Source organism: Mobula birostris, chromosome 24 (genome assembly GCF_030028105.1).
Source record: "Mobula birostris isolate sMobBir1 chromosome 24, sMobBir1.hap1, whole genome shotgun sequence".
Classification (NCBI taxonomy): Eukaryota; Metazoa; Chordata; class Chondrichthyes; order Myliobatiformes; family Myliobatidae; genus Mobula; species Mobula birostris.
In genome coordinates, this window is record NC_092393.1 from 17,641,442 (window position 1) to 17,657,440 (window position 15,999).

General features: G+C 40.5%; 1 protein-coding gene across 1 annotated transcript in view; it reads left to right on the plus strand.

Moving 5' to 3' along the window:
• glp2r (glucagon-like peptide 2 receptor) overlaps positions 1-15,999 on the plus strand; it is a 116,389-nt gene that overhangs the window by 45,214 nt on the left and 55,176 nt on the right. Inside the window, exons 6-7 of the mRNA XM_072242450.1 lie at positions 10,164-10,320; positions 11,683-11,842. Of these exons, the coding sequence (XP_072098551.1) occupies positions 10,164-10,320; positions 11,683-11,842 (317 nt within the window). The remainder of the gene's footprint in view (positions 1-10,163; positions 10,321-11,682; positions 11,843-15,999) is intronic.

Sequence of the window (15,999 nt, forward strand, 5' to 3'; positions counted from 1 at the left end):
TGGTCTGAAAGGGCCTGTTAATGTGCTACATCACTAAATATAAAATCAAAGGATTATTGATATGGCACAAATGATTAGTACTATATGATATTCCTTGCATTAGTCAGTGACATAAACCCTACTGCTGCATCTGACAGAAGCATATGCTCAGTATCATTTCAACCCTAATGATGTGTTGCAAAAAGGTATGAACTTTCTGTTGCATTTATCATGACAACACCATTGGAATGAAAGCAGAGATGAAAAACAGGGAGAATAAAGAAATGGCACAAAGCCATAATGGAATTATAAAGTCTATAGTATAAGAAATCACTCACACTTCTTTTGGTCTGATTGATACTATTCCTAATATTTAAAACACTAATTTATTGTATCGCAATCTGTTCAGTGTTATGGAAATGAAAGTTCTTTCTGTTACTTGAAATCTGAGTTCTGTTGTTTAGCCATGACGTATTTTATCTTGATGATCCCAAAATTATTTCTCACACAGTGTAAATAAAAACCATTTTTGCTGGGTGTAACTTCATGTGGAGCGATGCAACCCTGACCACATAGTACTGCCCTTTCCCCATGTATTTAACTACTGTGGGCACGTGGCTAAGTGGTTGAGGCATTGGACTAGTGACCTGAAGGTCGTGAGTTCGAGCCCCAGCCGAGGGAGCGTGTTGTGTCCTTGAACAAGGCACTTAATCACATATTGCTCTGCGACGACACTGGTGCCAAGCTGTATGGGTCCTAATGCCCTTCCCTTGGACAACATCGGTGTCGTGGAGAGGGGAGTCTTGCAGCATGGACTTGTCTTCCATACAACTTTGCCCAGGCCTGTGCCCTGGAGAGTGAAGTCTTTCCAGGCACGGATCCATGGTCTCGCAAGACTAATGGATGCCTTTACTAACTACCTCTAGATTGAGTATTTATGAATTTTTCCTTTAATGATACAGACCCAAAAATTCCTCTGCATAATACCCCAAAACCCAAGTGAATTTTACATTAATGAATATCACAACTTTTAATTGGAGTATGTCACTAGTAAGGATTTTTTTTCTTAGTACAAGAACTTGCCTTCACATTACTTCAACCAACACACATAAAGGTTGCTGGTGATCGCAGCAAACCAAGCAGCATCTCTAGGAAGAGGTACAGTCGACGTTTCGGGCCGAGACCCTTCGCCAGGACTAACTGAAAGGGTACCTCTTCCTAGAGATGCTGCCTGGCCTGCTGCGTTCACCAGCAACTTTTATATGTGTTGCTTGAAATTCCAGCATCTGCAGATTTCCTGGTGTTCACATTACTTCACTAGCATCCTGGTGCCTCAGTGACATCCACAGTAATGAAATGCTCAAGCTTTGTTTCCAGCAGGATTTTTGAGCATATTGATGCTAGTGAGAATGACATCCTGAAAAAAAGGAATTGTAGTAATGCTAGACATGAGAAAGTCTAAAAATGCTGGAAATCCAAAGCAACACACACAAAATGCTGGAGGAACTCAGCAGATCAGGCACCATCTATGGAAATTAATAAACAGGCAATGTTTCAAACCAGGACCCTTCTTCAGAACTGAAATGCGATGGGGAAGATGCCAGAATAAACGGGTGGGGAGGAGGAGAAGGAATGAGACTAGCTAGAAAGTGATAGGTGAAGCCAGGTGGGTGGAAAAGGTCATGGGCTGGAGAGGAAGGAAACTGATAGGAGAGGGGAGTGGACCATAGGAGAAGGAGGAGGGGATTCAGAGGCAGGTGATAGGCAAGTGAGAAGAGGTTAAAGGTCAGAGTGCAGAATAAAAGAAGAAGAGAGGGTGAGAGTGAAAAAATACCGGAAGGAGAAGTCGATATTCATGTCAGAATAGGAAAGGGAAATGGAATTGGAATTAGAATGTTTGGCCACTGGGATGGAGTGGAGGTGCTTGACAATAATGCTGAAGGCTTAAAATGTAGATTAAATAGAGTCAGGTATGTCTCTTACTCACAAAGGTAGAATACAGCACAAGTTTTAGGTTCAAGTTTAATTATCATTCAGCCATGCATTAATATAGCCAAATGAAACAATATTCCTCTGTGGCCAGGGTGCAAAACACATTACCAACAGCACACAGAACACACCATAAAAAGCACATAGCACAAGTATGGTCACAATTTCAGAAAAACATACAGTTACAAAGAAAAATAATAATGTAGATCAAGTCCCTGAATGGCATGACTGTAGATTGTAGGCAAGTAGTCCTGGTTTAATTCTACTTCCCATTCTCATTCTGATATGTCAATCCATGGCCTCCTCTACTGTCACGATGAGGCCACACTCAGGTTAGAGGAGCAATATCTTATTTTCCATCTGTGTAGCCTCCAACCTGATAGCATGAACATCAATTTTTCAAATTTCCAGTAATTGCACCCCCTCTACCATTCCCCATTCCCATTTCCCTCTCTCACCTTATCTCCTTACATGCCCATCACCATCCTCTGGTTTTCCTCCCCCTTCCCTTTCTTCCATGGTCTTCTGTTCTCTCTTATTAGATTGCCCCTTCTTCCGCCCTTTATCTTTCACTAATCGACTTCCCAGAACTTTACTTCACCCTTCCCTCCCTCCCAGTTTCACCTATCACCTACTACCTTGTAATTCTTCCTCCCCTCTCCCACCTTCTTACTCAGATTTCTCATCTTTTCTCTCCAGTCTTGATGAAGGGTCTTAGACTGAAACATCGAATGTTTACTCTTTTTTCAGAGATGCTGCCTGACCTGCTGAGTTCCTCCAGCATTTTGTGTGCATTTCTTGTCCTGGTCTAGCTTGTTCTTCCACTGAGTGAACACCAGAGGGCAGCATACATATATTTCTTATTGGAATTACATAACGCATCAGTGATAAAGCCATGGAGTCACAGAATTATACCGCTCAGGCAGAACCTTCGATCCACATGTCTAAGCTGACCATTGTACTCATCGACACTCAGTAGCCAAGTTAAATCATATGCAGCATATATCAACAGAGATAGCTTGCAAGGTTCCTGAGGCTTGTTTCTGAAAATGAGGGATGCCTTGACATTGACATTGAGAGCAATGCAAGCAGTTGTCTGAGTGGTGCTTTTGGCTTTCAGAGATCATGGACAAACCTGAAGTTAGGTCAACCAAAATGGAATCTGCCACCACATATTCATATAGTTTCAGCACCCCACTGCACCACCGTCAACAATGATCCATGGTCAGAAATGCCGGGAGAAATCCTGCAGAGGCAGAGAGTTGTATGGTCATTCGGTGAGAAATATGTACAATGCAGAAGAAAGATGACGGGCCGAAGAGGAGGCACCAGGAACCATCTCACCGTTCCTGGTGCAACTCTCAAAGGGTCATTCCCCAGCCAATCAGTATTATGGAAGGTTTCTCCCTCATGAGTTGTTGATCAGAGGTTGCTCGCTGTGAAGATGGGAGGGCAAGGCTTTTGGTACCACTTCTTTCATGTAAAATATAAGAATTTGAGTAAGCCCAGGGTAATGCATTTCAGGATACAGAGACATGGAACAGCTGAGACAAAGACGTCAGAGATAGATATCCACTTTACTCAAAACCACTAAGAAATTACAAGCAGACCAACACAGTTAGCATTGCAGCTATATTGACCTGGATTGGACTTTGATCTCAGGTTCTCCCTTGGTTGAGTTTAGACATTCTCCTTGTGACCATGTGGATTTGCCCTGAGTGCACTGCATTTCACCCACATCCTAAGGGCCTGCTGGCAGGTTAATTGGAAACTTGAAGAAACACTTAGTAAGCAGAATAGCAGGGGAATAAAGGGATCCTACGGAAAACAGGTTACAGAGTGGTGTGGGGAAATGCCACTGCTCTGAGTGGTGTCATAGATTCGACGGGCTGAATGGACTGATTCTTTGCCCCAAGAAGCTATGAACAAAATGATAGGCTGCATTATACCAGTTGTCGCCAAGTATGCACAGCACCTATGCATTTATCATTAACTCATGTTACCTCAAGCAACTTCATATGTTTCACCCTTCCCACTATAATTAAGCTGCATCTATTCCTTTACAATTTACATGCCAGTTAAATTACCACAACCAAATTTACATGGTGGGACAACCCGAATGTTTGTTTCACCTTTGATCCAATTTATCATTACTGGCTAACAGCTAGTTTTGGCCCTAACTGCAAATGTGCATTGGCAGCACTTTATACAACTTGGAGGCTTGCATTCCTTGCAAAATCTGCAATTCCTGGAAAGAATGTGGTCAAATTTACTCAAGTTGACTAACTTAGGCTTTCTGGAAAGCAACTGTACATGCATATCACAGGACTAGTCAGACATGATGGTTTCAGTTCAACTTCCTGGCAAAATCACATGACCCAGTAATAGTTTAGTTCCTTTTTCTCCTGGAAATCAGGTGATCTGTAGAATTCAGTTAAGTAGTCAGAAAAAGAAAGTCTTAACATATTCAGGTCTTGCAGGTTCACATCATTAGATACTTTTCTCTAATTGTGGACTCTTCTGATCTAGGTAACTGATGAAACATAAATATTCCTGTAGGATTTTTGCTGGATACTGAGTTTTCAGTGGAAATATACTGAGACTACCTAGGTGTGTGAGGTCAGAATCCTAGTTTAGATCAGTCAGTTCAAGTTCTGTTTTGCTATTTAAAACCTTTTTATAATCTCCAAAAACCATTCAGATTGGTCTCACTATTGTCTCAAAGTTCACCTTCACTCTCGGTCATCAGGGTCCTTCCAGGCTGCCTCTGATATACACACAGTGGCCACTTTATCAGATACCTCATGAGTGTATGTTTCTGGTCTTCTGCTACTACAGCCCATCCACTCAAAGGTTCGACATATTGTGCATTCGGAGATGCTCTTCTATACAACACTGTTGTAACACATAATTATTTGAGTTGCTGTTGTCTTCCTGTCAGTTTGAACGAGCCTGGCCATTCTCCTTTGACCTCTCTTATTAACAAGGTGTTTCTGCTCACAGAACTGCTGCACACCGGATGCTTTTTTTTCATTTCTTTTGCACCATTCTCTGTAAGCTCTAGAAAATCCCAAGAGACTGCAGATTTGTCTGGCACTAACAATCTTCCACAGTCAAATTCACTTGGATTATGTACGTTCCCCATTCTGATGTTTGGTCTAAACAGCAACTGAACCTCTGAACATCTTGACCATGTCTGTATGCTTTTAAGCATTGAGTTGCTGTCACAAGCAGGTCTACAGGTGTACCTAATAAAATGGCCACTGAGTATAAGTCAAATATTGTGCCTTGCTCAACTGGCAAAGTGGGGGCCTTATATTTTTGTTAAATGAGACAGTTTCTTTCACACTTGGAATGGACATCCAACTGAGTAGAGGGTATACCAACAGTGTAGATATTCCTAATTCTACTCATGCTCTATTAGATACATTCACACTTGGGCTCAAGGACCTAAATTAAAGGGAGAGTTTGGACAAGCTATGATCTTCTTCTCTGAAGCATAGAATGCTGAGGTGTGACCTTATTAAGGTGTATAAAATCATAAGGGAGAAAGGTATGGTGAATGCAGAGTCAATTCGCAGAGAAAGGGAATCAAAAACTAGATGGCCTAGGTTTAAGGAGAGAGGGGAATGATATCAAAGGGACCTGAGGGGCAAAAGAGTGGTGCATGTAGGGAAGGAGATGCTAGAGAAAAGTGATTGAGTCAAGTACAATAAAGGCACATGGATTGGTACATAGATAGGAACTGATGAGCGAGGATGAAGTTGGCAGAGGACCTGTTCCAATTCTGTATGACTCTATGACTTCATCAATAATGACAACCTCCTCTCAGTTTCCCTCTCTCGACTACACAGTTCTTCAGGAGCCTGTGTATTGAGGGTTTCCTAGACAGGTTCTGCCACTACCAGCAGCCACCTCCGTTTAATGAGCCTGCAAATATTGCCCGGCAAAACTTCCTCCTTGTTGAAAGAATGCTGCTTGTTTGTTATGTGACCTTTCGACATCTATTGGACTGAGTTCACATCTGTGTGAAAGTTGCATGAAAGAGCCCAAGTGTATAGGTCTCAAAAGGTTACTAACAAATTTAGAGATCTAAAGCTTTTCAAAACAGTTAATGCCAGAAAACAAGTGCAAACATTATGTCAGGATATAATATTCATGCCAAAGCAATTAATTCATCTTTATAAAGCTTTTCTGAAACCTTTAACATCCCTTCAATTTGTTAATAATTCTTTTCCCTTCAGCTGATATCAAACTGAAATTTTTCCAAGAAGCCTCCTGTGAGACCCACTGAAAATCTATTTACTGGATTCTGCTGCATTCCCTTCATCCTTCCCCTCTGTCTGTAATCTAAGAAATGATTTAAACATATGCCTCTTAAGACCATTTACATAGAAACATAGAAAATAGGTGTAGGCCATTCGGCCCTTCGAGCCTGCACCGCCATTTATTATGATCATGGCTGATCATCCAACTCAGAACCCCACCCCAGCCTTCCCTCCATACTCCCTGATCCCCGTAGCCACAAGGGCCATATCTAACTCCCTCTTAAATATAGCCAATAAACTGGCCTCAACTGTTTCCTGTGGCAGAGAATTCCACAGATTCACCACTCTCTGTGTGAAGAAGTTTTTCCTAATCTCGGTCCTAAAAGGCTTCCCCTTTATCCTCAAACTGTGACCCCTTGTTCTGGACTTCCCCAACATCGGGAACAATCTTCCTGCATCTAGCCTGTCCAATCCCTTTAGGATTTTATATGTTTCAATCAGATCCCCCCTCAATATTCTAAATTCCAATGAGTACAAGCCCAGTTCATCCAGTCTTTCTTCATATGAAAGTCCTGCCATCCCAGGAATCAATCTGGTGAACCTTCTTTGTACTCCCTCTATGGCAAGGATGTCTTTCCTCAGATTAGGGGACCAAAACTGCACACAATACTCCAGGTGTGGTCTCACCAAGGCCCTGTACAACTGCAGTAGTACCTCCCTGCTCCTGTACTCGAATCCTCTCGCTATAAATGCCAGCATACCGTTCGTCTTTTTCACCGCCTGCTGTACCTGCATGCCCACTTTCAATGACTGGTGTATAATGACACCCAGGTCTCGTTGCACCTCCCCTTTTCCTAATCGGCCACCATTCAGATAATAATCTGTTTTCCTATTTTTGCCACCAAAGTGGATAACTTCACATTTATCCACATTAAATTGCATCTGCCATGAATTTGCCCACTCACCCAACCTATCCAAGTCACTCTGCATCCTCTTAGCATCCTCCTCACAGCTAACACTGCCACCCAGCTTCATGTCATCCGCAAACTTGGAGATGCTGCATTTAATTCCCTCATCCAAGTCATTAATATATATTGTAAACAACTGGGGTCCCAGCACTAAGCCTTGCGGTACCCCACTAGTCACTGCCTGCCATTCTGAAAAGGTCCCGTTTATTCCCACACTTTGCTTCCTGTCTGCTAACCAATTCTCCATCCACATCAATACCTTACCCCCAATACCGTGTGCTTTAAGTTTGCACACTAATCTCCTGTGTGGGACCTTGTCAAAAGCCTTTTGAAAATCCAAATATACCACATCCACTGGTTCTCCCCTATCCACTCTACTAGTTACATCCTCAAAAAATTCTATGAGATTCATCAGACATGATTTTCCTTTCACAAATCCATACTGACTTTGTCCGATGCTTTCACCGCTTTCCAAATGTGCTGTTATCACATCTTTGATAACTGACTCCAGCAGTTTCCCCACCACCGACATTAGGCTAACCGGTCTATAATTGCCCGGTTTCTCTCTCCCTCCTTTTTTAAAAAGTGGGGTTACATTAGCCACCCTCCAATCCTCAGGAACTAGTCCAGAATCTAACGAGTTTTGAAAAATTATCACTAATGCATCCACTATTTCTTGGGCTACTTCCTTAAGCACTCTGGGATGCAGACCATCTGGCCCTGGGGATTTAACTGCCTTCAATCCCTTCAATTTACCTAACACCACTTCCCTACTAACATGTATTTCACTCAGTTCCTCCATCTCACTGGACCCTCTGTCCCCTACTATTTCTGGAAGATTATTTATGTCCTCCTTAGTGAAGACAGAACCAAAGTAATTATTCAATTGGTCTGCCATGTCCTTACTCCCCATAATCAATTCACCTGTTTCTGTCTGTAGGGGACCTACATTTGTCTTTACCAGTCTTTTCCTTTTTACATATCTATAAAAGCTTTTACAGTCTGTTTTTATGTTCCCTGCCAGTTTTCTCTCATTATCTTTTTTCCCCTTCCTAATTAAGCCCTTTGTCCTCCTCTGCTGAACTCTGAATTTCTCCCAGTCCTCAGGTGAGCCACCTTCTCTGGCTAATTTGTATGCTTCTTCTTTGGAATTGATACTATCCCTAATTTCTCTTGTCAGCCACGGGTGCACTACCTTCCTTGATTTATTCTTCTGCCAAACTGGGATGAACAATTGTTGTAGTTCATCCATGCAACCTTTAAATGCTTGCCATTGCATATCCACCGTCAATCCTTTAAGTGTCATTTGCCAGTCTATCTTAGCTAATTCACGTCTCATACCTTCAAAGTTACTCCTCTTTAAGTTCAGAACCTTTGTTTCTGAATTAACTATGTCACTCTCCATCTTAATGAAGAATTCCACCATATTATGGTCACTCTTACCCAAGGGGCCTCTCACGACAAGATTGCTAATTAACCCTTCCTCATTGCTCAAAACCCAGTCCAGAATAGCCTGCTCTCTAGTCGGTTCCTCGACATGTTGGTTCAAAAAACCATCCCGCATACATTCCAAGAAATCCTCTTCCTCAGCACCTTTACCAATTTGGTTCACCCAATCTACATGTAGATTGAAGTCACCCATTATAACTGCTGTTCCTTTATTGTACACATTTCTAATTTCCTGTTTAATACCATCTCCGACCTCACTACTACTGTTAGGTGGCCTGTACACAACTCCCACCAGCGTCTTCTGCCCCTTAGTGTTACGCAGCTCTACCCATATTGATTCCACATCTTCCCGGCTTATGTCCTTCCTTTCTATTGCGTTAATCTCTTCTTTAACCAGCAACGCCACCCCACCTCCCCTTCCTTCATTTCTATCCCTCCTGAATATTGAATATCCCTGAACATTGAGCTCCCATCCTTGGTCACCCTGGAGCCATGTCTCTGTGATCCCAACTATATCATAATCATTTCTACCAGTTGTCTATGTATTTAAAACATTCTCTGATTTGATTTTGAATTATTATGTAATTCAAAGAGTTCAAGTTTTCCACAGATGGCGTTAAGCTATCTCATCTAAAATTACCCAAATTATCCCCTTTTTTTTCAACAAGTATGTTTCTTTGGTTTATCTCCTGGTTCTATCTGCAATGCATTTTCATCATTGACTAGGTCTACTCCTCAAAAGTTATTTGTTTTCTTTTTATAACTCAACAAGAACATTTCTTAGCTTTATTAATTTCTCAGCTAACTTTCTTTATTTGATTAGTCAAAGTTCATTTTCTCCTCCCTCCAGCTTTCAGTACTGTCTCAGTTAACCCTATTTGCTTTCAATCCTTTTATGTCTGGAAGTCTATTCCTTAACTCTGCCCCACTTATACAGTAGTGAATACCTATTCATTGTTGTATCTTTCATGCATCTGAAGGTTCTCCACTGCTGTTCAATCACCCTTTATCTGATTGCATTAACCAATCAGCTTGAACCCATCATCTTAATAACTCTATCATACCACCATTTATTTCCTTGTTTTTCTAATTCTCTCTCAACTTCAATTTGTCCTGTTTCATATGAATGGACCAGACCAAACAATGATCTTTATAGATGTATAAACAATCTTTAGCTTAACGAAACAACAAGTTCTAGTTAATGTTCTGAATAACACTGCACTGCAAATCATTCCTATAAAAAAAAAATCCATGCATTTTTTAAATATTTCATTATACTACTCGGACCATACAGAAAGTCTAGCAGTTGCTGCATAAAGTAGGAACCAAGAGTATAGTCCTTTTTATGTGTTAATGAGCCTACTGGAGCACACGCACAAATATTAGAATACATGAATATTTCCATTTCTGAGAGGACACTCTTTTTGTGTGAACATAGAAAAGATATTCTTATCCATCATAAATTTAAGGGACAAATGGATAACTGTATTTTTATTCTTTCCATTTGTAGGAAGCTGCACTGCACTCGAAATTACATCCATATCAATTTATTTGCTTCCTTTATCCTGAGAGCTCTGGCAGTCCTTGTAAAAGATATTTTTCTGAAAAATACTTACGCGAAACGTCCAGATGATGAAATGGGATGGAAGTCATTTTTTGATGGTCAGGTAAATGATAAATACTGTATCTGCTTGTATCCAATGTCTTCTGAGACTGGATGTCAGAGTAGTCTAGAATGATACAACTTACAATGACACCCGTCAATCAGCATACTTTGTTTACCGTCAGAGACCATCTCTCCATCTATAACTTTCTCTATGTCCACACCTTCAGTTTATATAGTTGCTCCTCTAATGAATATTCAATGTCCCAAATCAAATGATATTTTAAGGAATAGGTCTGCAACTAAAATTTGCCATTTGATTCACTGTTGTTTTTAATATAATTAAAGATGAAGAGGATTTTATTCTCCAGTATAAATTTGATAGCTCTATACAACAAGCTTTACTAATGTTACTCCCTTACAAACTATACTTTACCGCATGGTTAGGTCTTACCAAAATTTAGAATGCCAGTCCCATAACGTCTTAAAAAGTTCTAGTCTTTTAAGGCAAGATTTTGAACATACAGGGAACAGAACATTGGAGCACAAGAACAGATCCTTTGGCCAACAATGTCTGTGCTGAATGCAAACCCAACTAACCGAACTCTCTGCCTGCGGATGAATCATGTCCTTCTAACCCTACATATTCAGAGACCTGAATGCCTCATATACGCTTTCGACCACTCACCTCAAATGCATACCATATAGAATTTGATACGTCTATCCTGGGAAAGGGGCTCTAAGTAGAATACACATAAAAGTTGCTGGCGAACGCAGCAGGCCAGGCAGCATCTCTAGGAAGAGGTACAGTCGACGTTTCAGGCCGAGACCCTTCGTCAGGAAGTCCTGACAAAGGGTTTCAGCCCAAAACGTCGACTGTACCTCTTCCTAGAGATGCTGCCTGGCCTGCTGCGTTTGCCAGCAACTTTTACGCGTGTTGCTTGAATTCCAGCATCTGCAGATTTCCTCGTGTTTGCGTTTTTGATCAGAATATTTTTCTTTTCACACATAAAAGCATTTAAAATAAAATTGTGGGCAGTGACATTGTAATAAAGAGTCCTGGAATTCCTTGCTACCTATAGAAACAGAATTCAGAATTCTTCTGCCTTTTTTAAAAATTTCCTAGGCATGGAGTCACCTGAACAATAATTGCCTCTTTTCCAGCTTTTATTTTTGGGTCTTGCCCAATCAGCCACATTCTATAAAATAAAGAGCATGTTCTCTGCAGTGTTAAAGTACAGCTGTGCAACTATGTAGCATCAAGCAACTAATCATCTGGAAAATTAGTCATTCAAGAACTGAGTCCTGTTCCTGCAGCGACCACATGAACAAGATTCACAAGCTTCAAAAACTATTGAGTTGTACTTGAATTTCTTGGGGCACATTTCAACACTTGTTAATGAAGGTTATACTTCGTCTTTTCCAGACTTCAAATGGATGCAAGGTGGCTCAGGTTTTCATGCACTATTTCATTGGAGCAACATTCTTTTGGCTTTTAGTTGAAGGCATTTACCTCAACAAACTGATAGTCCTGGCTGTCATATCGGAGAAAAGATTGCTAAGGCAGTATGTGCTGATAGGATGGGGTAAGTGAATCTCGGGGTCAAAACTGAATTGTACACCTCCTCTTTGCTACTACATTTAAAATTATTTTTTCCCACTATAATCAGCTGCTATTCTTTTCAATCAGAGTGAGACAAAATGACTCTCTCTTTGACTTCTTATACAACTGAATAATTCTTGTTGATGTAAGCATTATGTGGATTGTGAAAATATTTCACTTCTGGTTGTGGATCAGATATAGAGTCAAGCTTCATTCTAACACCTGGGCTACATGGCGCTGTGGTACTAGTGCAGAGCAGCAGAGTGGAGATGTTCACTCTGTTGTTCTCTTTACAACTAAGACACTCAATAATGGATGTGAAATATCGCATGGCATTATTCTGACGCAGAGCAAGGGGGTCTTCATTGGTATTCTCCCTCATGTTACTCCTCCAGTGACAACTTTAAGCTATTTACATGTTAATTTAATCATTTATATCTATGGAACCATACAGCATGCAAATATGCAGGGACATTTCTCTTTCATCTAAAAGCTAATCTACTTTTTAGTTAAAGAATTCTTAATTTGTTCTATGGAGTTGTAGGAAACCCTGTATTCAGGAAAAGCAGTAACTATTCAATAGTTTTACTTGTATGTAATATCTTGATATTCCCACCAACTGAAAAGGAATGATTTGGCCAGTCCAATATACAATGGAACTGTTAATATTTCAGCAATTTTTCATCATGGTTTATATGTAAAAGTATGTAACTGGCTTATGTCATCACGCCACCATAACATATGTATGCGCCTCGCTAAAAGTAAAAATGAATTGAATTGGATTGAATTGAATTAACTTTATTTCTTACATCCTTCCCATATATAAGGAGTAAAAATCTTTATGTTAAGTCTCCATCTGAATGTACAATGTGCAAATTATAGTAATTTGTAACAAATAGTATGTACAGTAAGATATACAACAGGACAGTCAATATAGCTTAGAACTACAATTGCGTCAGCATGAATTAATCAGTCTGATGGCCTGGTGGAAGAAACTGTCCCGGAACCTGTTGGTCCTGGCTTTTATGCTGTGGTACAGTTTCCCAGATGGTAGCAGCTGGAACAGTTTGTGGTTGGGGTGACTTGATCCCCAATAATCCTTCAGGCCCTTTTAATACACCTGTCACTATAGATGTCCTGGATAGGGGGAAGTTCACATCCTCAGATGCGAACAATGAAGTACATGAGTTATTCTAGCTCCATGTTTTTCTTTTAATTAGTTTTATGTTTTGGAGTTACAATATATAATAATGGTGACAAGGAAGTTTTAAATGAACCGTATCTGATGAAGCACAATAAGATGTTCGAGTTAAAAATGAAGTCCTGCGAGAAACAGCCCAGCATATGCTTCTTCAGAAAAGGAAAGATAATTGAGTTTAATAAAAGGCAAAAAACTGGATAAATCCACGGGTTTATAATCAGGAGTACTTGGTGATAATAATGATAGATAAAAGAAGAGCTGAAATGTCTAGCTGCATCAGAATGATATACACATTTGATTCCACAACAGATAACTGGATTTTGTATACTAAGCAAATTGAGCAGTATTTTGAAGCAAATGAAATAACCAATGAGAAGTGTGTGCCAGTTTTATAGTGTGTAATAGATGGGAAAGTATATAGTTTTCTTTGAAGTTTAACTGCTTCAAGCAAACCAGATGAAATGAGCTTTGCTGATATTGTGAATATAATGCTGGAACATTTAGAAATAAGAACATTGTCAGCTGCAGAATGTTTTATGTTTCATAAGCTGAATTGAAAGGAAGGAAAGTCCATTTTAATGTATGTGGCTGAATGATGCAGCTAGAGATCATTTTTGTTTGTGGAATCTTACGAGAAAATAGCCAAAAAAGGCCCCTAACCAAAACACAAAGTACATTTAAAAGAGCAGTTGAAATAACGGTATCAATAGAAACAGCAGACAGAGACACAATTGACTTACAATCATTAATGAAAATGGATGTGAACAGAATTGCAATGTCTAAGCAGAAACGTGTTGGCTGAACAAATTGTATTCCCATTTTGGCAGGGACTCACATATACCAGACCGATTCAGATTTAGAGGTGAACCTGCAGAAAGTGCCACAAATTAGAACACCTACAAAAAGCATGTCAGGCAGACAAAAATAAATGAACTACACAGGATAGAGAAAAAAATAGTCAAGTTGTGGTTTCAAAAAAATCTGAATGAAGTTGATGAAAAATGCAGATGATGCACTGTGATGACAGTGACACAAGACTGGGAAGCCTTGAGGATGACAATGGGAAAACCAACAGGAGACAAGTAATATGGCTTACACAAGAAGAGAAAGGCAAATTAGTTAAAATGAAATTGGATATTGGCTTAGCTGTTGTGGTTATTACATAAAATGAGAAACTAAGAAATTATACTGAAGGAATAATAACTCCTGTGGGAATGACATTCTTAAAAGTGAAATACAACAACTAACAAGCTACATTAGGCTTGTAATTGGTAAAAACAAGAGGGCCAGCATTGTGGGGCTGTGATTGGCTGATGTAACTACACTTGATTGGAGCCCCATACCACATGCCCTGCAAGAGAGTAAATTAAAAGTGAATTAAGAAAAGTAATGGATGATACCACAGAAGCATTCAAGGATGGCATTGGAAATCTCCAACAAAACAAGGGTAAAATCATGTTAAATGAAAATGCCACACCCAAGTTTTACAAAGGCAGCCCAGTTCGTTGTAAAGCAGCCAGTGAGCTGGGTCACATGGAGGCTGAATGAATTCTTTCCACGGTTGAGTGGAGCCTATGGAAAACACCAATCACCCTGGTGGCCAAGAAGGATTGGTCTGTCAGGATCTGTGGTGATTTTAAGGTCACCATCAATCCAGTACTGAAAGTAGATTAATACCCTCTGCCTAGGATAGAAGATTTCTTTGCAAATCTCTCTGGAGGGAAACATTTCAACAAAGTGGACTTAGCTGAGGCCTACCTAAAGATGGACATGGAAGAAGAGTCCAAACTGCATCTCACCTTAAACACTCACAAAGGGCTTTACCGCTACAATAGGCTTATTTTTGGAGCATCTGCACCTGCAGTCTGGCCGAAAGCTATGGAGCGGGTGCTGCAGGACCGTCCAATGTTCATGTCACAGTTGCAGTCCTTTTTAAGCTTTGTCAATTACTATAACAGGTTTCTGCCAAACCTGTCTATGGTGCTCTACCCCTTGAAATCATCACTACAGATCAGGAAGAAATGGAAATGGACAAAACAGAGTGAGGTGCCTTTCCAAAAGGTAAACAAAATGGAGACGTCAGACACTGTACTCACACATTATGATCCATATTGTCCAGTGAAACTTCCCATCCCAACCCATCCAGAGGAAAACTGGCCAGCGCTGTCAGAAACACTTCCTGCAGTCCCAGAGTCAACTTCTACCACTACCACTTAGGAGACCCCAGAACCTAAAATTGTTATACAGCCATAAGTCTCTCCTGCCAAGCACAATGACTCTCCTTGTCAGGAAACACATTATCCTACAAGGGTAACAAATCCTCCTCAGCAATTGATGGGACAATTTAAAATTTACTGTTCTGTGGATGTCTATATTGTAGTTGTATTATATAGTATAACATTCTATATTCATTATGGGTTACATGTAGAAGTACATAAATGGCATACAACATCATGCCACCACATCATACATATGCACCTTGCGAAAATTAAAAACTAAGTTAAACTCACATTTTGGACTCATGTCTTTTTCTTTTAATTAGTTCTATGTTTTGGAATTACTGTCACACAAGCGGGGGGCTTTGAGAGCAAGGGTGGACCCAAATGCAAAACACATCTTGTGAGGTTACTTAGATTTACTTTATTGTTCGATACCAGGAGAGCAAGGCAGGAGCAGGAAATAGCGAACTGGACAAGGACTCAGGACTACGACTAGGCTGGGACCAAGGGTCTGGGCTTGGATTCGGAATCGGCTCCCAGAACTAGAGGAGACATGAAGAGGCTAGGGCATGGACTCCGAGCCAGAGACTGGGAAAGGACCCAGTACCTGGGTCTCGCCTCGGGCTCAGACCCCAGAAGCAGGCTTGGACATGACATGAGCTAGGGAGAGGATGAACATGGAAAACAGAGCCTCGGTCTCTGGACAGCAGGTACATGGAA